The 23,978-nt window shown below is 38.6% G+C and overlaps 1 protein-coding gene across 2 annotated transcripts in view; it reads right to left on the reverse strand.

Annotated features, from left to right (window-relative positions):
* Positions 1 to 23,978, reverse strand: part of lrrtm4l1 (leucine rich repeat transmembrane neuronal 4 like 1) — a 77,188-nt gene that overhangs the window by 45,197 nt on the left and 8,013 nt on the right. Inside the window, exon 2 of one of the 2 annotated variants that reach the window (XR_009396221.1) lies at positions 2,717 to 4,413. Coding sequence is in view for 1 of the 2 variants with exons in the window: in XM_059358091.1 (XP_059214074.1) it covers positions 2,783 to 4,413 (1,631 nt within the window). In the remaining variant the exon portion in view is untranslated. The remainder of the gene's footprint in view (positions 1 to 2,716; positions 4,414 to 23,978) is intronic. The other variant, XM_059358091.1, reaches the window with a different exon arrangement.

A 23,978-nucleotide genomic window follows, 5' to 3' on the forward strand; every position in this document is an offset into this window, starting at 1 on the left:
TTAAAATAATGCTGGTCTGCTGTTCTTGCACTAAAAAAAAAAAAATCACAGTAAGTGGTTATTTTTTAATTGCTTCAAACCTTTTGTATTCCTATTTATACTGTTAAACATGCATTTGAGCATGACATATGTGAAGTTACTGCACTGTAAACATATTTAAAATTGCAGTTTCACCATATCTGGTTAAGTGCACGGTCCTATATGTGGCCCTGTGGTAGTGTTCATGAAAAATTGTGGCCCCCTCCAGCATTTAAGTTGCCCATCATTGGGTATCATTGGGAGAAAATTCTGTATGCATCAATCTCGTCCACTATCTTGAACATCTTGAGTAGATGCCCAATGGCAGGCTAATACCAAAAGTCTACATGCATGGAGTCACACTAAAGCTATGGTAACTTCCTGTAACTACAGTTTGCAGTGGTCTTACACACCTTGGTGATTTTTTCAAGTACTTATTTTCACATAATTTAAAAAAAAATCTTGGTGAATGTGTCATAGGTGCATGCTTCCAGAGATCATACAAAGACGACCTGCAATTCTGAGTTCCAGGCGGGTGGTTGTAATTACCCTGGTTTATAAATATACTCCTTATCACAGCAGAGGGATCCACATTTAAGCCATATCATAAGCTTTAGGATTACCGTAGTGCCTTGCCTCAGCGCAGATTACCATAAATCTCTCTACACACGTAAAGAGGTGTGGGTTGTTGCAGGAAAACTCAGGTTAACATGGAGGGCAGGTAAGGTGCACATACATACATGAGTCAGCACAAATCTTAGTCCCCTGCAATGTACAGTCATGGAAAAAAAAAATTAGACCATAGTTTTCTTCAATTTCTTCTTCATTTTAATGCCTGGTACAAATAAATGTAGATTTGTTTGGACAAACATAATGAAAACAACAGAAATAGCTGATAAGAATTTAATTTTTAGAGCTGATATCTAGACATTTTCCATGTTTTTTCTTGATAATAACCATGAAAAAAAAACATGAAAATGGCTAGATATCAGCTCTTAAATTAAACTCTTACAAGCTATATTTGTTGTTATCATTATATTTGTCCAAACAAATGTATCTTTAGATGTACCAGGCATTAATATGAACAAGAGATTGAAGAAAACAAGGGTGGTCTAATATGATTTTCTATGACTGTATGTCCAGCCTAATGAACAGGTTAGCATACATGTTCACATTTTGGTTGTATGAAAAGCCTCTCCTCCCACTTTTTGCTTTTTGATAGCAAAACTTTCAAACAACAGATCAATACTAACGCAGTTCATCCACCATAGCTGTGAATTATTGCACAGATGGATAATAGCGTGTCTTACAAACTCAATAGAGTTATGGCAATTCGGAAGTTTGAATTGGTATGTGAAATAAACATTCACAGAGAAAGGAGTTCTGTAGATGCACATTAATATGCCATTGCACCCACTCTGAAAACCCTTACACACACACACACAAAGACACACACAAAGACACACACACACACACCCACACACACACATCTGTACAGCTATACTTTTGAGGACCGGCACACATAGACAGACCTTTTGAGGTCTGTGCAAATGAGGACTCTCATTGTCTAACTGAATTTGTTCTCACAAAGATAGTTGAACAAATACACATGCACACAGATAAACATGCACACACACACACACACACACACACACACACACACACACACACACACACACACACACGTCTGTACAGCTATACTTTTGAGGACTGGCACACATAGACACCCCTTTGAAGGTCTGTACAAATGGAGGACTCCCATTGTCCAGCTGAATTTGTTTTGACAAAGATAGTTGAACAACTACAAATGCACACAGATAAACATGCACACACACATACGTCTGTACAGCCATACTTTTGAGGACCCTCACCCATAAACAGGCCTTTGAAGGTCTGTGCAAATGGAGGACCAGCCACAATGTCCTCACTCTTTTAAAAATCACACGACTCTCATTGTCTAACTGAATTTGTTCTCACAAAGATAGTTGAACAACTAAACATGCACACAGATAAACATGCACACACACACACACACATGTCTGTACAGCTATACTTTTGAGGACCCTCACCCATAAACAGGCCTTTGAAGGTCTGTGCAAATGGAGGACCAGCCACAACGTCCTCACTCCATTAAAAATCACACAACTCTCATTGTCTAACTGAAATTGTTCTCACAAAGATAGTTGAACAACCACACATGCACACAGATTCACACACACACACACACACACACACACACACACACACACAGGGCAAACAAATAGTTTAAAACATGTATAAGCCATGCCATGCTGATCTGGTGTGGTGTTGAGACAGTGTCCAATTATTCATCATTCCTTAAAGTTGACGTACCATGAAGAACATTATGCAAAAGTGGTGCTTTGAAATGAGAATTTAGATAACACATGATACAGAGATAATTACCACGTCAGACAACAAAATCAGTTAAACTCAGAGGACACAGACACAGACAACACTGCAGTATACTGTAGTCCTCTGAAATAGTGCTGAAGATTTCTTCTCCTGGAGCAGATTAGTTATTTTCTATTTTCCACTTTGAGGTTTTAAAAGTAAAACCTGAATAATTGGAGACGTCTGACATTATTTGAAGTGGAGCGTGTTATGAACGAAGAGTCAAGGATGCTTAACTGTGATTCAACAGTGTCTTTTTACAGGGCATACTTGATAAAGGATTTACCTCTCTGTTGAGCCTTTGTATTTTGATTTTGAGTTTTTATTTTTAGGCTGATGCGATGAATCATACCTCACACTCCCTGGAGCCAGAAATTGTACATGTGCAGGAACCAGTGCCATTGCCTAGCACCTCCAATGCTTCTGGTGTGGCAGCAGGGTTGTAGCTCATGTAATACTCTTGGAGCTGGGAGCTAAGGTTTTGCTCTGGCTCTGGACTCTTCTTGCGACGCTTTCGCCCCACCATGGATCGCTGCTGCAGCAACCTGGTTGCACCTGGATAGCGCCGCCATAACACATAGATAATTGTCAAGATTAGGGACATGAGGAAGAAGAGTGCCACGCTGCCCACCACCACTTTGTGCAGAGTCATGTGTTCCATCTCTGGGGGTGGCAGTTGAGTGGGTCGAGTGCGGGCAATGGAGTCTCTTGGGTCTTTGCTCATATGTCCTGGGAAGGTGGGATTAGGAATCGGTCGAGGTCTGTATGGTGGGACAGGACCAAAGGTGTTGGATGGTGGCATAGTTGGAGAGCCGCTAGTAGGGGCAAAGGTCGGTTCACCGGTGGCTTCAGAAATGAGCTCTGACATTGGTGAAGGTGTTTCGGTCAGAATGTAATCAGTTTCCTCACATATGCCATGGCTTCTCGTGGCTTCCATGATTTTTTCTCCCTGGAGAAACTTTGGGCTGCTGCATATCATGGTGGTATCTTTACTACCCCGAAAATTCCTCAACCAAGCCACAAGCGGGCAGATGCCAGTTCCACAATCCCACATGTTCCCAGCCAAGCTGATGGACGTCAGTGAGATCCATGCTGTCACCGCCTCCTGAGACACATTGGACAATTTGTTCGATTCCAGGTTGAGGACTTGAAGATTGGGCAAGCAGTGAAACACAGCCGGGTCCAGGGTCTGGATTTCATTTCCAGACAGATCAAGTTTCTGCAGAGTATACCAAGTCCACGGAAGGCCCTGGTTGACCACCTTAATGCGGTTCCATTGCAGGTAGAGTGATCTCAGGTTGGCTAAGCGCGGAAACAGAAAAAAGTTGATCCGTGAGAACTGATTGTGCTCCAGATGCAACTCCATCAGCTTCTGTAGCCCCAAAAAGGTGGTGCGGGTAAGAGCCTTGATTCGATTATAGCCCAAATCCAGAAACTCCAAACTTCGGCACTCCAGGAATGCTCGAATTGGGATGTTGGAGAGACCATTTGAGCGAAGATGTAGGTTTTGTAGTTTTCGTAAGCCATGGAATTGACCCGGCTGCAGGATTTCCAATTTGTTGTAGGACAAGTCCAGACTGCGGAGATTAGGAATTCCATGGAATGTTGAATTGTGCAGGGATGTGATCCTGTTGGAGCTCAGTATCAGCTCTTTGAGCCTGCGGACCCCCTGGAATGCCCGACTGTCAACGGCTGAAATCTGATTATGGTCCAAGTATATCCAGAGAAGCTGGCTGAGGTGAGCAAATTGATATGGCAGCAGTGTGTGCAGCTCATTGTAGCGCAGGGAGAGGCCTTGGCAGCCTACTGAGATGTTTTCTGGGACATCTAAGAAGCCAGCTGAGTCACAATGGACCGTTTTCCCCTCACATCGGCAGCTATTGGGACAGGTGCGCTCACCAAAGCTGAACAGCAGGGGAGCCCGTAAGAGGAGGAGGAGAGGAAAGAGGAGGTGTGTCAGCCGTCCATCACACAGCAATGGACCTATAAGAGAAAATAAGACAGAGAAAAGAGAGGGATTTAAGGATTTTACTGGAGTCACATTTTCAGATGATATATGCAATGACAAAAAAAGCCAGGGACAAATAAAAATTCAGTATTCTCTGTGAAGGATTCACAACTTTTCCATCAGATTTTTTTGTGCCAAACCATTGAAAGTTCCCCTGTTAAACACTTCCAGAAGTATTTGAATGCTTCTCATGAACTCTCCGGGTATTACATGAATATTCTTTAGAAAAACAGAAAGTTCTTTAGAAGAATATCAGGAAAGCTTGCTGCACAGTACTGACTTTTGGAAAATGACTTCTGCAGTAACACAAATGATATCATGGCTGCTGTGTAAGATTTTTTTTTCGGGTGTCTTCAGTACTGACCTCATTTTAAACCAGCTATAGCAAGAATAACAATCTGTACTTTGCATACCACCCGGTTGGCAACCTCCAGGGCTGAAAATCTGATAATTAATATTCTGAGTGCAGACTTCTCTAAGGTCGATGAATATCTGGACACACATATTACACATCTGTTAAGGGTTAAGATACAGAGAGACTCACTGCTTAATCCTAAAACAAACAAGGACTCCAAGGAGTGGAGACGTTTCAGAGGATCACACTGTTTTCTCAAGATAACCATAAGACAGCCACGTTCAGTTTTGAAAATTTGCCACCATTTGCAAGACTCCTCCACCCCCTGTGTTGATTAAAAAGGGGAAACTGGCAAGATTTTTCACTTTGTCAAAGAAAAATCTGGTCTTTTTTACCTCACGTTGAGAAATTCCCTGATATTTCTTGCACTCCCAACAGAGTTGTCAGCACTCTCCATCTGCTTTTTCTTTGACAAGGTAGTCTTTGCCTTTCCCCATTTTAAGAGAATTTCACACTCTTCCATCCACTGGAATATAATAAAAAAGGACACTGGTGGTAATGGCAGGGCCCAAGTCCCAATATCCATTAAAGGCCAAGACCTTGACACAGAGTTTTCAAAATGTTCCACCAAATTTGCAGAAATATGAAGGTTTCCATGCCTCTCCAGTCCAAATGCAAAAACTGACAAATTACATCTTTATACAAGCCTGAGGCTGTTTTTTCCCGTAGTGTTTAAACAGTCAAGGACTGGTGGATCCGTGGAAACGTTTTGTTAGGATTGCAACCCGATCTGAGTCAAATGCCTCATCTGTACCCCTCTTTCAGAAACTCCAAATACTTACTGTTCATGACATCAATATTTCTCAAATATGTGTTTTTATTTTTAAGGTATATTCAGATCATGAAAAGTTTCCAAAGCACTTTAGGACTCATTTTAAATTTAATTCTCAGGTTCACTCTTATGCAACGCGTCAGTCTTTAGATCTTCATCCTCCAAGATTTCTCACATGCAGAGGTCAATTTATTGTTCAATTTAGGGACTAAATTATGGAATAAATACCTTTTCCCATCTGGCAAAGAACTCCGTCTCTTTAAAATGTTTCAAAAGATGTCTAAAAGCTCATTTAACTGCTGTTTTAAAATTCGAATTCACACACAAATACACTTTTATAACATGTTCATTTTTGTTTTTTATTGTTTTTGTTATTGTCATTATAACTTGTTGATGTTCTACATAGGTTTTTGATATTATCAGTTTATTATTTTCGAATAACTATGACATTTTAAGTGGAGGCTTTAAATAAGCCCGTCTGGGTTTTCTGCCTCTCCCTGCACTTTACACTATTTGTTATCTTTGTCATTTTATGTAATTCTAACTGTGCAAATAAAATAAACCTCAAACCTTAATCCATTTTATGTGCAATTTTAGGACAATGATAGATAACATACAGGGACCCCAATCAAGAATTTCTAATAGCCAAAAAGTGTTCTCGATTGGCCAAGTCAGTCATCTGATATAAACATCTTCAAAGTAAAGTTGACAGTTCGCCCTTTTTAACCTGCTAGTCTTGTTTGATTTTTAAATTCTACATCCTGCAGTACAGAGCCAGCACATAAAAAGACGTGCCACTGTCCTAATACATTCTGACTGCGCTATATGTCAAGGGACACATCCTTGACCCAGGGCTCTCATCTGGTCTCACTCTGAGTAATGCTCAGACTCAGGATATTCATAACGTACTTTTACCTTCCCTCAGGCACCTATCTGCTCTCTGTTCGGTTTTGCGGCAGCTGCCTCGCTGTTAACAGCGACAGATTTGACAATTAACGACATGGCGCTCATCCACAAAGGCATAAAGGGAGGAAGGGTGTTAATTTTGTTTGGACAGGATGAAATAGCAATGGTTGTTAGGTAGGTGAAGGTGGGGATGATGAGCAGCAGTGTGGAGACAAAGCACTAGTTACAACAGGTATCTAATTAGGTGTTTTATATTATAGGAGGTTTCAAGGTCTAGTGGTTCTTAATAATAAATGCTGTCACAGGTATAGACTTTAATATGAGTAGTGAGAGAACTATCATTTGTTGAATTGCTAAGATTATAATTGTGTGTGGTTATTATACCCAGAGAGAGATAGAGAAATGATTTGCTTAAGTGGGGACTATTAAGCGGTTGAAAATGGACTGAAGAATAAAAATAACAATGTTAGTTATACAAGACATAACTCCATTATCAGATATTGCTTTTCCGTATATTTTATGACATTAGATGGTGTTTTCTGTTCAGAATCTTATTGTTTTTCCTCCCATTTTTACTGATTTGATTTTTGGTTTTTAAAGTGCTGTGATTGCACAAGCTTCAGGCTACAAGTACATATATCTACATATATTATACACAAACAAAGAATGCCTCAACCTATCTCTTGTTGCATGCATGACTGGGCAGTATGAGAAAACACATATTGACAGGGCAAGGAAATCATATTCCTCATGACTTAACATTAGAAATAACTCATGCATATTAAAAAGTAACCTATGAACAGATGAAAAACACATGTTTTTTCTGCTAGTGAGGACCCTCACTGACACATTCCCTAGCAACCTAATTGTAGCCATCCATACAACATACACAACCCCGAAACCGATATGGAAACCTTTGCCTAACCCTTATATTAACCTCAGCCGGCCCAATAAACTATTGGTAGAAGTAGTGGCTGGACAAAATGTCCTCACTCTCAAGGTCTTACGCTCAAATTGATCCTCGCAAAAATAGAAGCACAAGGACACACACACAAACCCCTAATGTTGTGATTTGTTTGGTATATGCAAAACAAGTTACTGTTTGACTTTGGACAAGGTTTATGAAATGACAGCAAGAGAATGACATGAATACAAAAACAGAAATCCATCATATTACTGGCAGAACGTGCAACTTTTGTATACACAAGTTTGGGAGAGACATTGCTTTCCAGAACCGTCTGGACAAACACACAGACATGGTTTGGAGATAAACAGCCACAGAGAGGCTAAAGTAATGATGGAAAAATTTGCACAAATTGATGATGCAAACTCGTAAATTTGCACATAATGTGTAGTCACTTTATATTCACATTGACACGTTCAGAAAGCTGGCGACGTGGCAAAGCTCCAGGACGAGTACTTTCTTTACAGAGAATCACTTGTCATTTCTGTGTGCTGACCTGCTGTTGTAAGCTGTGAACTAAAACATTCTGTCTATTGTCTGGTAAACAGTATGCAGAGCACACTATTATGCATCATTATACCAAAACTTGAGGGTGTCACACAACACTGTGACAATTTCATGCTAAAATCTGCAGCAAACATGCAGTTTCCCACATGATCTGCATTGAATACAAGCTACTGGTGTGTCACTGTGCAACACCTTTGTACAGGCAGGTTTATTTTGAGCCATAAAAAAATTCTTTAGAAAAAGATGTTATGAGGATGTTTAAATTTCATACTCAAGCTTTAGAAATGTTATCCACGTTGCAGTGAACAGAAAGGTGGTTTGGGCGACATGAATTAGCATATGTGCGCTAGAGCAGGTTCCCCAACTTTACCATGCCAAGGACCAGTGGTGGAATGTAACTAAGTACATTTACTCAAGTACTGTATTTAATTACAATTTTGAGGTACTTGTCATTACTTGAGTATTTCCATTTTATGTAACTTTATTACATTTTGAGGCAAATATTGTACATTTTACTCCTCTACATTTAGCCCACAGCTTTAGTTACTTTTTAGGTTGAGTTTTAACATAAAAAACATGATCCATTTAAAGTAATTAGACATTTTTATAAATTAAACCACATAACAGTATATTATAGTTAATATAAGTAAGTAGCCCTATCTTTACAAAATTAAACTGCTGCTTACACAAATGCATCAATACAAATAATATGTAAATATATATTTAGAATATTTAAAACATTCTGAGTGGGTCCCTTATGCACATAACGAGTATTTTTGATACTTTAAGTACATTTTGATGCTGATACTTCTACTTCAGTAAGTTTTGAATGCAGGACTTTTACTTGTTGTGGAGTAATTTCACAGTGTGGTATCAGTACTTTTACTTAAGTAAGGGATCTGAGTACTGAATACTTCCACCACTGCCATATAGATCACGCTACATGCTATAAGACCCCCATATAGCATCACCCCCCTGTGGCAAATTTGTTTTTTTTTAAATGATGTGTACATTATGATGGCAAATATGAAAAATCAAACATACAGCAGTAAGTAATCAGTACTTTTGTTAAAAAAAATTCCTTGTCATTTCTGTCTTAATGTCCATCAGCAATATTAACAGTTATTTAATTTGTCTTTTACTTGAAACATTATGTATACATATATATATTATCATGCTCTACTTTTTAATTATTTTTCATCTTTTTTACTTTTTATTGTTATTATTTACTTCTGTTTTTTATTTTATTTTTATTTTATATTACCTTACTTTATTTTTATGTATCTTATCTAATTAATTTCTAACCTGCCTCCAGTGTTTCCTCACTGCTTCACGTTGAGATGGAGCTTCCTAAGTTTGTGCTTTGTTTATAATAGGATGGAGGGTCAGGGCGGAGGGTGTTTGCTTGTTTCTATGTTTTATCATTATTATTACTCTATTTTTCCTTTTTTATGTGAAGCACTATGTGTTACATTTCTCTTGTATGAAAAGTGCTATACAAATAAAGTCTGATCGATTGATTGATTGATTGATTGATTGAACACTAAACATATATTCTTTTTTCTCTTTTGCTTGTCATATTCGTTCATTATATACAGTGTCTTCTGTTATAAAAGACGTATTGAAAGACATAGATCAAAGTTTCCACAAGCCCCACTTTGAAAAACAATGCACTAGAGCATATGCACATGCTTAATGGTTCTGCCCTAATTACATTTGCAATGTGACAACTAAAAAAAACTCTAAGAGTGCATACCTTCACCTAAGCTGATTGCACAGTCTTCTTAGTTGGCATTTTAATAATGCAAAAAGAGTTGTTAGTAGTAGGAATGATGTCTATGGTGTCTGGATTCCTGCATTGTAGACCTGTACTAACGAATCTCGCAAGACTAAAATCACTCGCCTAAAGCATTGAGAAGAGCTGTACAAATGTTATAGCGAATTGACATTCTAGCCTTATATTCGACAAAAAGCACCTTAAGTCAGCAGTGTGGGAGCATTTTCAATATCTACAAAATGACCAGGGAGTTGTTGCAGAAGATGGATATCCAATTATCTATCTTCTGCTGGTAAAAGTCGCCACTGTCACTGGATGATGCGAGTCGTCACACTGGCTGTGTGTGTGTGTGTGTGTGTGTGTGTGTGTGTGTGTGTGTGAGAACAGAGTAGCAAAATGCAGTAGAGACTCTCTGCTGAGCTGAAATGGAAAAAAACTGAGCTGCAACATGTGTCATTCGGTTTTATTTTGTGCTCGGTGTGTCCAATTAGTTAAATATAGAATCCAGTTCTATTATATAGTTGATGATAATACAATAAGTATTTTTAATTCAATATCTTGATTAGAATTATTCTAAAATGTTTAACTCTGCTCTGTTGTCTTTCTCTGTCTTTTATTACACGGATTAAGCAAGTTAACTTCACCAATAAGTTAATATCTTGACCGATATTTTCTGCCGATATCGGCCTATCAAAGGCAAATCGATATTTCTCGGTATCAGCGTATCATGTAGTCCAATATGTGCTGATATGAAAACTCTTTTTCACAGAACATATAATGCTGAAATCGATGAATGGGGTGATTTAGAAATGGTGTCAGCTATTTCATATATTTTTATTTGATTCTTTATTAAAATGGTCAGCAATTGACTGATACTGAACATACAGTACGGATTTATTTTCTCGGTTTTCATTTCCAGAATTGGATCTATAATGCAAATAACGTTAATATTCTTTAATAAAGTAGTTTGTTTAAGAGAGCAGCTTTCTGTGTGCCATCGCAGAGTCATATTGGTGCAAAATTGGCATTCAATCCACAGAGAAAAGGTCTCTTTTCCTTCCAGCTGAAAAATGAACTGTCATGTCCAGGGCTTTAATTAACTTCATTGATCACCAGCCAACATGGCTAGTAGAGTTTTAAAGTTAGCAGTCGATCAGATTTTCCACTAGCCAAATTGTTTCCAGGTAACTTGTCTTTGTTTGTTTCGTCTTCATGCTCTTGGCGGATTTGTGATCTTTTACAGCCTCCGCTTTGAAATTGTTTGTTCCAACCACGAAACGGCTCATTTTAAAAGTGTCTTTTGTGAAAACCAAGCAGTTCTTATAATACGTTATTCATTTTTTTTGCAAAATACTAACACTCACACCCCGACAGCCATTTCAAATTAAATGTCCTTGTTTTATTCTTTTACCCTTCTCTTTTATCTCCATTGTCCCGTGTCTTCAGCCTTCCTCTTTTGCTCTTCTGTTGTTTTTTTTTTTACACCTGGTAAATATCTTCTTTGTTTTGTTTTGCGCCGTCTTCTCCATATCAGAAGCTCACTTGTCATCGATACCACGCACGCTAGGCACGTAGCCAATGGTGGTATGACACGTCACAACATAGTGTTCATGGGAAATGTAGGATTAGTTCTACAAGCAGTGTTGGCAGGTAAAGATTACGGGCCGGCTCCGTGGTCGGCATGAAGCTAGACTCTCTGGTGACAATGGCAGAGAGGAGAACATCTAACTAACTGCTGGCTATTCTGGATAATACCAGCCATCCTCTGCACACTGTCATCAACAACCAGAAGAGCTTGTTCAGCGACAGAATGCCCCTCCCCCAAGTGCAACAGACTGAAAAACTCCTTTGTTCCCCGTGACATTAAACTGTATAACACCACACTAGGCGAAGTAGGCGACGGCAAAGGAGGACAGAGGTCGGGGAGAAGCATCAGGCCCACAACATACCACCAACCACAGCATGGCTGTTGTATACACTTGCACTAATTATGCACTATTGTTATAGTATATATTTCCATCCATCCATGTTCGCTTATGCGGGGCCGGGTCGCGGGGGCAGCAGGCTAGTATTTATAAAAATGTATTTGTATTTATATTTTATTTGGTATTTTTATTGGCTCCTGAACTCTCTCTAATGTTGCACATTCTGACTATTTTTTTAGTTTATAAAGTTCCTATCCATCCATCCATCCATCCATCCATCCATCCATCCATGTCCGCCTTTGCGGGGCCGGGTCGCGGGGGCAGCAGGCTAGTATTTATAAAAATAAATTGTATTTATATTTTATTTGGAATTTTTATTGTCTCTTGAAATCTCTCTAATTTTGCACATTCTGACTAGTTTTTAAGTTTTATAAAAGGTCCTATCTATCCATCCATCCATCCATCCATGTTTCCCAGAAAAACACACACAAAAACGCCCAATTTTCTTGGTGGAAAACAGACCAATCTGGTAACAGTAACGTGTAATGATTTCCACAGCCTGTTATTTTCCTCATTCATCACCAGCCAAATTGGCTAGTAACTTTACAGATGTTACCTGCCAAAGTTATTTTTTACCCGTATTTGGCGGGTTTGCAGGTGTCAATTTAAAACCCTGGCCGTATCTGTAATTGGCCCATTTTCCTCCTCAAAAACACAAATCATGTTCTCTAGAAATGAGAACAGCCTGCTTTGTAAGCAAAGAAAATAAAATAAAAAGCAAAACATTGCTGGAGTCCCCCATGGCAGTGAGACAATAGAGGTGGTAAACGAGGCCTAGTCATAGTGAGTATATGAGAATTGAGTGAAGATACACGCTATGTGAATATGTGAGCTATAAATAAATCCCTTGAGTCCTCCAAGCAAGAGATGCACTGCCACTTCCATCACCTCCATTAGGTACTCTGTGAACTGACCAAGCATCTGCGCGGCACTATACACAGTCATCAGTCTTCCCTAAATGATAATCCCATTGAAAAGAATCTGTTGTGAAGCCCCTGGGGAAGCCTCACTATGTCATATCACTAAAACTGCATTGGGGATCAAACGGAGAAGTGGAGGGGATTCAAGCACATCTTGGATGTTAGAAAACTTCAGGCCCCACGCTGTGATAGAAAGCCACAACATTCAGCCACTGGCTCATTGACGCCTCTGCAAGACACCATCTTTAATTAGCACACGTTGGTTCAGCATGGATTTCTGCTTAGACAGAGGTGTAATAAAAACCCACTGGACATGTGTACACTGGGCTCCCATGGGGGGCTGTACAGAGCTGGATGAAGAGAGACTTTCACATTAGCACAGATTGATTATCCAGTCATTACATGTGGTGGTCTGCACAGGCATCAGGCTTTTCTCTCTCTTTTTTTCACGCATCTGTGAGGAAGCATCAACTCCCCCACTAGCTGTTGCTTAAACCCCTTTTTCTTTAACGAAAGTGGACAGACTCATACACAGTTTTCTTTGTTTCCTTTATTTTGTATCAAATGGTTACAGGATCAATTTAGAAATACAAATAATTTACTTTGTATAAAGCTCAGCTTTAAGTCCTTTGAGTCCTTTTAACGGAGGCCATCTTGTGTTGGTACTTAAAGAGGAAGCACACCTCAGTTGCAGCCCTTTTATGTTGTATGTGAGTAGGTGGGTACTTGCATCTGATTGGTCAAAGGATGTGTGATGAAAATGACAGCCAATTAAAATAAATCTTGAATGATAAAGAAATGATTTACATAATTTGAATGTATAACATTAATGATTACATATTGAAGGAATTAAATGGGGTTTGTTGGTGTGAGCAAACTGAGAATAACTATGTATATTTGTGTCTAACTTTTCACCTCTCATGTTATAGTGCTGACCTGATTGTTTGAACTGGCAAGGCGGGCTCTCATACTACATATATGATTGAAATTACAGAGGGAGGAAGTCTGATTTGCCTGAACTGTTTGAGATGTGACCAGTTTTTTTTTATTCCTCTTTTATTTTGTCTTATTCTATTTTTTGAGACTGAAAATAAAAGTCTGAGTTATTTTTCATCATAACTCCTGGCTATTGTGATGTTTCTTTTGTCCTCCCCAAGTCTCACTGTTTCCCTGCACCTCACATTGCAACAATCCAATGCTGTACCAAGACACGAGGATTCCCGCAGAACAATGTACGTTGGAGGAACGCTGTGCGAGCCTCCTACAGCTTTCCAAATATACATGAATCATTTCAGATGCTTGTCTCTAAGATTGACCAACAATAAACACAGAAAGGAGCCACATGGAATGGCCATTTTGGCTAACTGCATAAGGATCTACATCCCATGCATCTGTCACCGTGGGAAGAAACACAAGTTCTCACTTTAAGTATAAATAAAATGCTACAATCCTGGCTGAGGCAGGCATTGCTATCTGTTTCCCCTGCGAAGAGATTTGATCTCATGTGGTAAGCCTCACACATCTGTTTACCTGGCTCCTTCTTCTTAGTAGAGCATGACCAATCAGAGCCAGAGGGTTTTGGAGATTTCATATCTCGTAGAAGTTAAATCTTGGAGATTTGAAAAACTTGCAGTGCAGCAACACAGAAGTAGACATTAGTTCACGTATCACAAAGATAAATCTGTTCCTGATAACTTTAAAGTTTCAAGTCTGTTTTTTCCACTTAATAATGAATGGTTTGTGTGGTAGAACTTCAGCGGATTGAGCCTACAATATCTCAGGTTGTATTTTCTTACCTATAAAAACAGACTAAACCCTAGTTAAAGGTGCAGTGTGTACGATTTGGCCATGATTTAAGACATTTAAAACTAATGTTATAAATGTGAACATACTGTGAATTAGTAACAGTTTTACATTGTGTCAAAGCCGTCTCTGTGTTGTGTTGCAGATATCTACTGATATTAGCATGCTAACCAGCTAGCTTTGGCCCGTCCTGTCTTGTAATACCATCCTGTACCACGAGGGGTGATATTGAGTCACTGTAGGTTTTCAATCATGTTAATGGTGAAGCCTCTGGTGGCACAGGAAACACAAAGATGGCTGAGGCTTTTGGTAAGCAACCTTTTCACCTTCCTACAAACCGCTCTCGCTAAGTAACCAGGTTTTAGGGCGTCCCGGTGGCTCACACTGGTAGAGTGCATACCATTAAATTAAAGCTGAGTCCTTGCTGCAGCGGACCCAGGTTCAAATCCGGCCTGAGGTCCCTTTGCCACATGTCCTCCCCTCTGTCTCCCCCTTTCAATAAAGCATGAAAAATGCCAAAAAAATAATCTTAAAAAAAAGGAACCAGGTTCAGTGGGCAGAGAGATTAAGTTTGATGCAACTTCTTTTAGACTAGTAAGATATGTTTTGCCAAATAGACAAAGTTAGTTATTACTTAAGTGCAACTAATGACAACATTAGAGTACCAAAAACATTCAAAATGTTCATTATTATATGGTTTTGATGTGGTGGTTTACTTGTTTTTATGGTTTTGCTAAGTAAATTATTTAGGGCAGTGCCATTTTTGAAAATTATGGAACAGTGGTGATACTTTCACAACTTGTCAGCTTCATATTCTTGCCCTGCTCATAAAAATTGATTGTATTGACCAGGCAGCAACCTCTGGAGCATGTGGAAGTGCCAAAAACGACAGTTCCATGAATGGCCAGTTGAGGTTGGGTCCAAAAACAAGTCAATCTCCTTAGACCCCTATGTTAAAATGGCTTGCTAACTTTTTAGCAGAATTATCCAGCCTGGTACAAAAAAATGGTTTTGATCTCTGTCACTAATTTCCTTGTTCATGCCAAATGTTACTTGTTAGCAATGGTGTTGGCTATATGCTGCTTTCAGAGGGACATATTTCACACTCAACTTTAAGAATCTTGCACAGATTGCATTATTATAAAACATGATCATACTCATGATGGACAGTTTAAAAAATAATCAGAGGGATATGGTCTTTTTTCTTCATCCTATCCATTTTTTTTGCCTTGGTGCCTATGCAACAGTACAACATTTTATTTTAAGATGGTTTAAGTTGTAATCTAGTTGGCAAAAACCCACCTGAGCCAGTGGAACAGCACTCCTGGAAAAGGACAAGATGGGTAGCAGTGCCTCAAGGCAAACTGGAGCACATTCCTTTTTCTTTTATTGCGTGCGGCGACTAATGCTTCAACACAATTTGCGCCTGATAAAGATGCAATTGCAGCCAATGAATATCCATTACGGAGCAGGCTCTGTGCTCCAGTTTCCCTCCGGGCTCAACTAAACTCACCAACTGGGAGCAGTTTACTGAAGTTTGGAACTCAAATGTTCACACTAAATGTCAACTAAAATGGGCCTACAAATGAACAAAACAGCAAAAGTTAAATCATTATGTAATGTCCTAAAATATATCTTATCCCAAATTACCTCACCTCTGGTCACATTCCAATGGCAACCTTTCTGAAATCCCATAAAAGTGAGACGGCTCCCCCCCTGGGGACAGAGTGGATTCTGGCAGGCCTACCACAGTCAGCTGTCGTCTTCCTTGGCGGTGCGACAAGTTGATATTTCATTTGAATGCACGGTGCTCTGAGCACTGATGCAAAGGCTATTACCCAGAGTGCCCAAGTGGGTTGGCCAGCAGGGCTAAGGCCGCACGCTGGGGCACTTGAAAGAAATGAAAAGTGCGCAAGAAAACAAAATATTTCTTATTAAATGGTCTACTGTAGTACAGGTTATACACATTAAAAGGGAGGGTTTCTTTGTGGCGGTGTTCAAGGTTACAGAAATGTATAATCAACATTTTAGATATAGATTTGTTGTACATGCAATTTTTTCTTTTGTTACTTTGACTTCTAATATGATGTACAATACTATAATTGTGTCTACCCACTGAACCAGCCCACCCCCGTTGTGTTTGCAGCCTCTACAGATGGTGCCTTCTTAGGAAAAGACTCATCCCAACACAACTCGGAGGCTGTATTATATATAATCTGTATTTTCCCATAATTTAAACCTTCAGATATAGGCTTGTTAATTCCTCCAACCCCACCTCCTGCCTCCCCTTCCCTCCCCGACTGTCTTCCTCTCTGACACGAGAGCCAAGGGTTTTAAAGTGTGTGATGTGTGATGGAGCTTAGGCAAGCAAAATTCCAGGGCACTACAGCATGTGTGATATATTACATTATTGAGTGTGTTCGCTCAGATTTAAGGCACATAAAATTAAAAATACTTTCAGGGCACAGAAGAATGTGACATATTACCAGTCACGGAGACCATCATGCAACTGTGATTAATTGGACACACCGGCATTACAATATTGAAATGAAGTACCTTTTACACACTTAAAACCCATTATTTTACGCCCATTAATTTGAAAATTGGAGTCAGCTGTAATTCCGACTCCCAGCAAAAGCATGAAGCAAAAAGCATAAAATGGCTGATTTATGATAAAAGCTTATTTTACTACTTCTGGAGCTGCACATACATGCAGAGATAGGAGGAGCAGAAATACATGCTGTACTTTACAACGGGAACAAGATGTATGGAAAAATAGAGCGCAGCTGGTTAATATCACAGCTGTAATGGCAAAATACAGCTTAAATGGGGCAGCAACCATTAAAAATTTAAATGAAATGAGCAGTCAATTTTGTTAGCTCAGTTATTCTGTCTGGATTTGTGAGGGATGTAGTTACTGAGGGCGACTGAGTCTGTGACCTTCGCAAGTGTAACAGTGAAAAGGGGAATAAAGACAGACAGATTGCTCTGGCTTTGCCCGACAGCCTTTTTTTATAGGAAAAAAAAAAGAAAGTCCTAAATTATTACCACTTAAAGACATAATGCCATAATTAGGTGTATTGATTTGCTGAGTCTGAGCATTAACATAACAGATCAATGGGATTAGCTACATACGGTACATAGACTTCTTATTTATCCGCGAGAGAAAGTGGAAAGTGTTATTTACATCAGGTTCTCACTGGAAGTGCAGCTGGCTGCATGTACAGCTGGCTGCCATGGCTATTACTTCAAGTGTCTATTTGACAGTTGTGGAGTACCTTTTAGTAACCACATAGTATAACCAGACACCTATGTCTCAAAGGTGTGACAGAGAGTGCTTACATTTTTTCCACGAATAGAATTCATAAGGATGCAACACTTTTCATTCATCTTGAAATATTTTAGAGTACTGAAATTTCTTCCTACAGCCCAAACTCTTCAATCTGTATACAAATAACTTTGAAATTACATGCAATGCATATGGGTCAGTGACAAATAAGGGTTGGCAAGATGTCAAAAGGTGTAACCACAAATTAATTATAAATATATATATATATATATATAAAAACTTTTTCCACCTACAGTGTATTTAGGTGGACTTATACATTTAATTACTTCATTTTAAAAAACATATTTCTGAGTATCTCTACATTTCCACATTTCGTCAATATTGAGCAGAACATATTTTTAAAACAACAAATTTTTTCTAAAGTTTTGACAAATTAGGTTTATACATACCATAATGTTGCAATGTAAACATGTATTGTATTTTTTCCACTCATTTTAGTTCACTTTTGTTTTCCTGTATATATAGATATCAGATTTTTATGAAAAAAAAATAATAATACTGGTTACACCAACTGACAATGGATTAAATCACGTCATTGACCCATATGCCAAAATCCAATTTTGCATGCATATGATATGCCAATCCTTGGTTTTGTTCAGTTAGTAGCCCCTCTTGCAGCCACTGTGATTGTGATTGACGTCGAGGCAGAGTATAAAGTACAAAAGTTGCACTCCGGGTGGGAGGTGGTGTTTGGGTTGAACAAACCCGGACTTTCAGCGTTTATGTATCATGTGAAAACAAAAGTGAACGATGGGATTCAAACATCAATATTCCATACCTCACAGTTTTAGATAACTTTGTCACTTCCGGTATTCACGTTATCCAACTACTTCACTTCTAGCATTTACGTACATTTATTTACTTTTTAAACTGTCTTTATAACACCTGATCAGGAACTTTTTTGCCCAAATCCTAGAGAAATGGTTATGTAACCTAAATTAAATGAAAACGCAGCCTTTTTTTTTTTTACAATAGCGAACCTTACGATGTTCTGCAACCGGTAGGCTCACTATTTTTGGAAACACTCGTGTATCGTATGCATGACTGGATTTTGGCGTATGCATTGCACATAATTTGAAAGTGTAAAGTTGTGTTATTTGTGCACAGATTGATGGGACCATGTTGTTTAAAACCTCCTGGTGAAGCCTACTCCTTATTTAAGATGTTTCTAGCAATGCAAGCAACTGGGTTTCTATAAAATTCTGTTTCAAACAAACGATATTTCATTATCTTTAAAACGGCAAAAATTAAAAATGAGTTATGCTCATAAATGAATTACAGGTATGTCTAGGCCCTGTCTACATGTTAACGGCTTTTGAAACGATAGCTTTTTCTAAGCTTTTGTCCAAACATAAACATGCATTTTTGTTCTCTGAAAAATCAGCTTTTGTAAAGTGAAGATTTTTTTTAGAAACTCTGGTATTAGCTGTTGACGTGTAGACAGGGAAGAAAATGGAGTTTGTGGTTTGAAATGTCAGAGAAAGCGCTGTCATCTCAAATAGAGCTGGTTCCAACCTGCTAAATTAATTTTTACTACTGCTGCACAATATACTGCACTCCATTAAAGCAAACTGGGTGTCTGTTACCTTATCCTTAGTCTAACATGTAGTTTCTACTATATAAAATTATGTTTTGTGGTTGAACAGTTTTAAAACATGTAGTTTTAGCATAAAATGCAACAATTTAAATTTTACTAGAATAATGTATGTTAAAACAACCTAATTCTAATGGGTTAAGATTGCAAATCAATTCTGCTTACAACTCCAGAGCAGTAGGTGGCAGTAATGTGCACATTCCCAATTAGTAGTTTTTTGGGGTTATTATTATTAAATTAAGTAACTCTTAATAATATCATACAAGTTTAAATGGCCCAATAAAATTACGTTAGTATGTTACAATTACCCTTACAAATCTAGTTGGACTGACCCCTGCTAATTAATTAACAGTAACGCGAATACATCATGTTGACCCAACATATTTACGTTTTGTCGCTCAACAAAATTGTTTTCGCTAAATTAAAGCAATTTATTTAGGTGGAAATTATTTCCATCATTTTATTACATTCTGGGAAAAAGTTATTTTTTGGAGTGTGTTTCAGCAATGTCAAGAAAGGCAAATTAACTCAATATGCTACAACTTTATGGCTGCTTGATACAAAAGTAAACCCGAAAAAGTCTGTATGTGACCTGGGGATAGGGGATGACTTGTTGAATGGCGTGTTTCTGAACTATTTCTGAGTTTGTTAAGAACTGAAAAAGTAAGTTTTTCAATACATGTCCCTTTTAAACTAACCGACCGACTGTTCACTCTCTAAAATGTCAGAAGAGTCACTTCACAGAGCTTAAAAAGAAATGTTAACATGACTTGTTTGGTTCGATTGCAATGATGAATCAACTAATTGTTTTGACATTTAGACCGCGACTCCAGCTGATGTCTCTCCAGCTTTTATGTGAAGCCGCCCAACACAAGTCAATCTCAAACAGCACATATAACAGCACTCTCACTTCCCTTCACCTTTTTGCCTAATGGTGGAAGCCACTCATTGTACTACGCTATTCTTGTCAAGGTTGTAAAATATAATTAGCGAGGAGGGAGACCTTTAAAAAGGCTAATTGGTTATTTTGAATGTCAACATTTTTACACCAGCAGATTTGGTGAAAGCTGCCTGCTGTGGAGAGAGGCAGCCTTAATGAGAAGAGTTGGATGGAAGTCCACTTGGAAAAATGACTCTTTTGAGGAATTTCAGCCAAATCATTCTGGTCTGGTGCCTGCAGCTTCTCTCAGCCATAGCCCTGTTGAGATTTCACTGATTGTGAGCAACATGAATATCCAGTCATCATACATCTGTTAGAGCATGTTTGTGCTGTCAAATTTAATAAAAACACATATACATGCCACTTTCAGAGTAGGCTTGGAAACAAAAGAAGGAAATTGATGGTGTTTAGGAGAGGTCAGGGCATAAGTGGAGTCTGCACACTCCTTTATCCTCTCATTAAAGCTTTAATTATCAGTTGCTGCAGTGTTTTGATCTGACAGGAGGTTCGTGCCTGATGAAGATCCATCAAAGATACCAAAACTGCAGTAAGAGATAATTAAAAATTTTTTTGAAAGTGTACAGATTTCATTTTGCCTTGACATCTGCTTCTTTATCCAGCTAGTGTGCTGCTTATCTTTCATAGACACTGACAGTAGCTTAATTCCTTGGCTGTAAAGATATAAAACTTAAATGATTAACTTAAATGAAAAATTAATGATTCCTTTCCAAAAAAATGATTAAAGCACAATGGAAAGCATTTGATATGCATTTAGGAAGCCTAATTGGGGTGAGGTCTAACTTTAAGTTATCTAGTTTGAGCCTATATGTTTCTCATGTATTTTTTCTTTAAAAGAATATATACCGTATTTCCTCAATTTAAAGCCGGGCCCCTATTAATGATCGGCCTCATTTAGTAACCGGGTGTAAAAACAATTTTTAGTAAATAAAAGCCGGCCTCTTACCGGTGTTATGTCAAAGTCTGTCCCCCGTCGATATGTGTCCCCCTTACCTTAACCTGCACCAACCTGACCCCTGACCCCAACCAGTCCTCCTTTAAGTTGTTAACATGACCCCAAGTTTACCTTAACCCCAAACTGTTCTCTCTAGACTGCAAAAAAGCCAACTTGTATTTTTTGGCCTAAAACAGTGATTTGAGTTGGTAAAACTTGGAAATATAAATTATTGACATTTAGAGCAATAATGTAAGTTAGCACAACAAAGGAAGACAGTTGTCTGCTCAAAAACAAGTTAGTGAGTTGTTGTTACTTATATCTTTATGTTGGGGTTCACAACAAGGGACAATAGTTCTGCTAACTCTTATTTCTTTGTTGTGAAATGCGGGAAAGCCAACTTTCCGAGTTGGCACTGCACTTGAAGTCTCATTGTGGCTGTGCTGCCTGAGCTGGAGTCCACACAGGTAAGCAAGCCTTAATTAAATTAATTAAAATAATACAGGAATTTTATTCTGAGCTGTGTTGTGCAGTGCTGTACATCGTTTGTTGGAGAAGGCAACCTACACATTTTCAACATTCAAACACAAACAAGTTTTCGCTCATAAGCGAAAGCTAACGGCTAACTGATGAACTGAGTTGAGTTGACAAAAATCTGAATTAAGAGTTGAGCAAACTCAAAAAAAAAAAACTTAAGATATTTAGTTTAACTGTCCAACTTAAAATTTTTGTTTGTTGCCTTGAAATTTTGAGTTCACCAAACTTTTCTTTTTTTGCAGTGTACAAGCCCTAACCTTAAACTGAAATCCTAACCGCGGAGGTGATGCTACGGAGAACACCATTCAGGAAACATTTGACGGGGTAACAGATTTCGACACAACACCTGTATTTTGAAGTTTCGCCACACAAGTTAGTACTGTAGGTAAATATGGTTGTTTCTCCCGCTGTCCTAGTCATTCTCTGTAGAGTCGAGCCATTAACGCACGTTCTTCTGGGCTTTTTAGTAGTTTAGACATTATAAATCCTGCTTAAAATGAACATTCAGCGTGCTGTTCATTGTTTGTTTATATCCGAGTACTTCCAATATGGCCGACATCCGGGTAACTGGCTACAATGCGCTGTGTAAAACACTCTAAAAATGCCGGTCAGAGCTGCTCTGATTTTCTTTTTTTAATAAAAGCCTCCTTCAAATAATAGCCTGCCCCTATTATTAGCCGGGTCCCAAACTGATTTTTTTATTAATACAAGCCCTGGCTACTATTTGAGGAAATACGGTATATGTTTTTTTCACAGTGTGCCTCATGCACCAGCACGAGGCAGATAGTTTGCTCCTGTAACAGCAGCACTCAATAAATCAGCCATGTCAGTAAAAGTATTCCACCTTTACACCCACAGTGCTTAACATCCGGACTCAGCCTGTCAGAAAGTGACAGTTGGAACTCTTCACAGGACCATAATATCACACATATCAGCAACTGTACTGACATTGGCTTTCCCATGGACCCATACGCACACACATTATTGGTTTAGAAATGTGTGGGGAGAGGCAGAGAGCTGCGTTGATCGATATGAGTACTGGTGTCAAAAGATCAGCACAGACCCAGACGTTTGAGATGGACGCTGTGAGGCCAGCCATCATGGATGGTGTGTGTGGTAAGATGGTAATCAGTGAAAGGTCAGAAGTGGTCACATTCAGTGTGAAAAGCAATATTTATTTTTAATCAGAAATCTGCACTTTATGCACTGTATATACACTGTATATAGCTTATGTTTGGAAATCAACTTTCTGTAAATGTCATTAAATTTTCTGTCATTTAACCCATTTAGGCCTAAAACGCCTGGAAAAAATGCCTGTAAAACCTCTGGGCGATGTTAAAAAAAACCCCGTAAACCTGAAGTTTTTCTGGAACTTCAACAGAAGTGTCAACGCCTACTAAATTATAGATTTTTCAGCCTCTGTAGCAGATAGAAATGAAATTCAAAAAGTATTTGATAGCTTATAGCTGTTATATCTGAGCTCCCTCCACTATAGTCGTCTTCCGCCATGATTTCAGTTCTGGAAAAGTCCCATGTTGCATTGCGACACTCTGATTCTGATGCACTTTATTGGCCAAGAGACCGAAAATAGGTGGAAAAAACTACAAATACTACAAAACGACGTATCTGCTTTACCGGCTTTAATGGTAGAATAACGCAACATCGCCCCCGGTTTTAATGGTAGAAATGCGATAATGCTTTCCCGGCTTAAATGGGTTAATATGAACTCAACACAACATGAGTTTACGCTGTTCTTTAGGCATTGTCTTGACATATTCTGTCCCTTCCACCTTGTTCTACAACATCTTTGTCTTTACACTAGAGGACAGAAATGACTCCAAATATAAACATACAGTAGATTTATTAGCTTTTGACAGTCAACAAAATCTGAAGAACTACAATCGTTGTAATTGTAGAATTAATGGCAGAAATGTTACATTATATTACATATATGTACTGGTGTACCTAATGAAGTGGCTGGTCTGTGTATTATATAGGTCGGACTTTTGGTGCTTTCACAAAATATTAACACACAACCAGTAATGTGGATATAATGAGTGTAAGGAAAATGTTTTGCATTAAATACATCACAATTTTAGTGTATGAAGAACAGGGGGTT

Source organism: Centropristis striata, chromosome 19 (assembly GCF_030273125.1).
Source record: "Centropristis striata isolate RG_2023a ecotype Rhode Island chromosome 19, C.striata_1.0, whole genome shotgun sequence".
In the NCBI taxonomy this organism is placed as follows: domain Eukaryota; kingdom Metazoa; phylum Chordata; class Actinopteri; order Perciformes; family Serranidae; genus Centropristis; species Centropristis striata.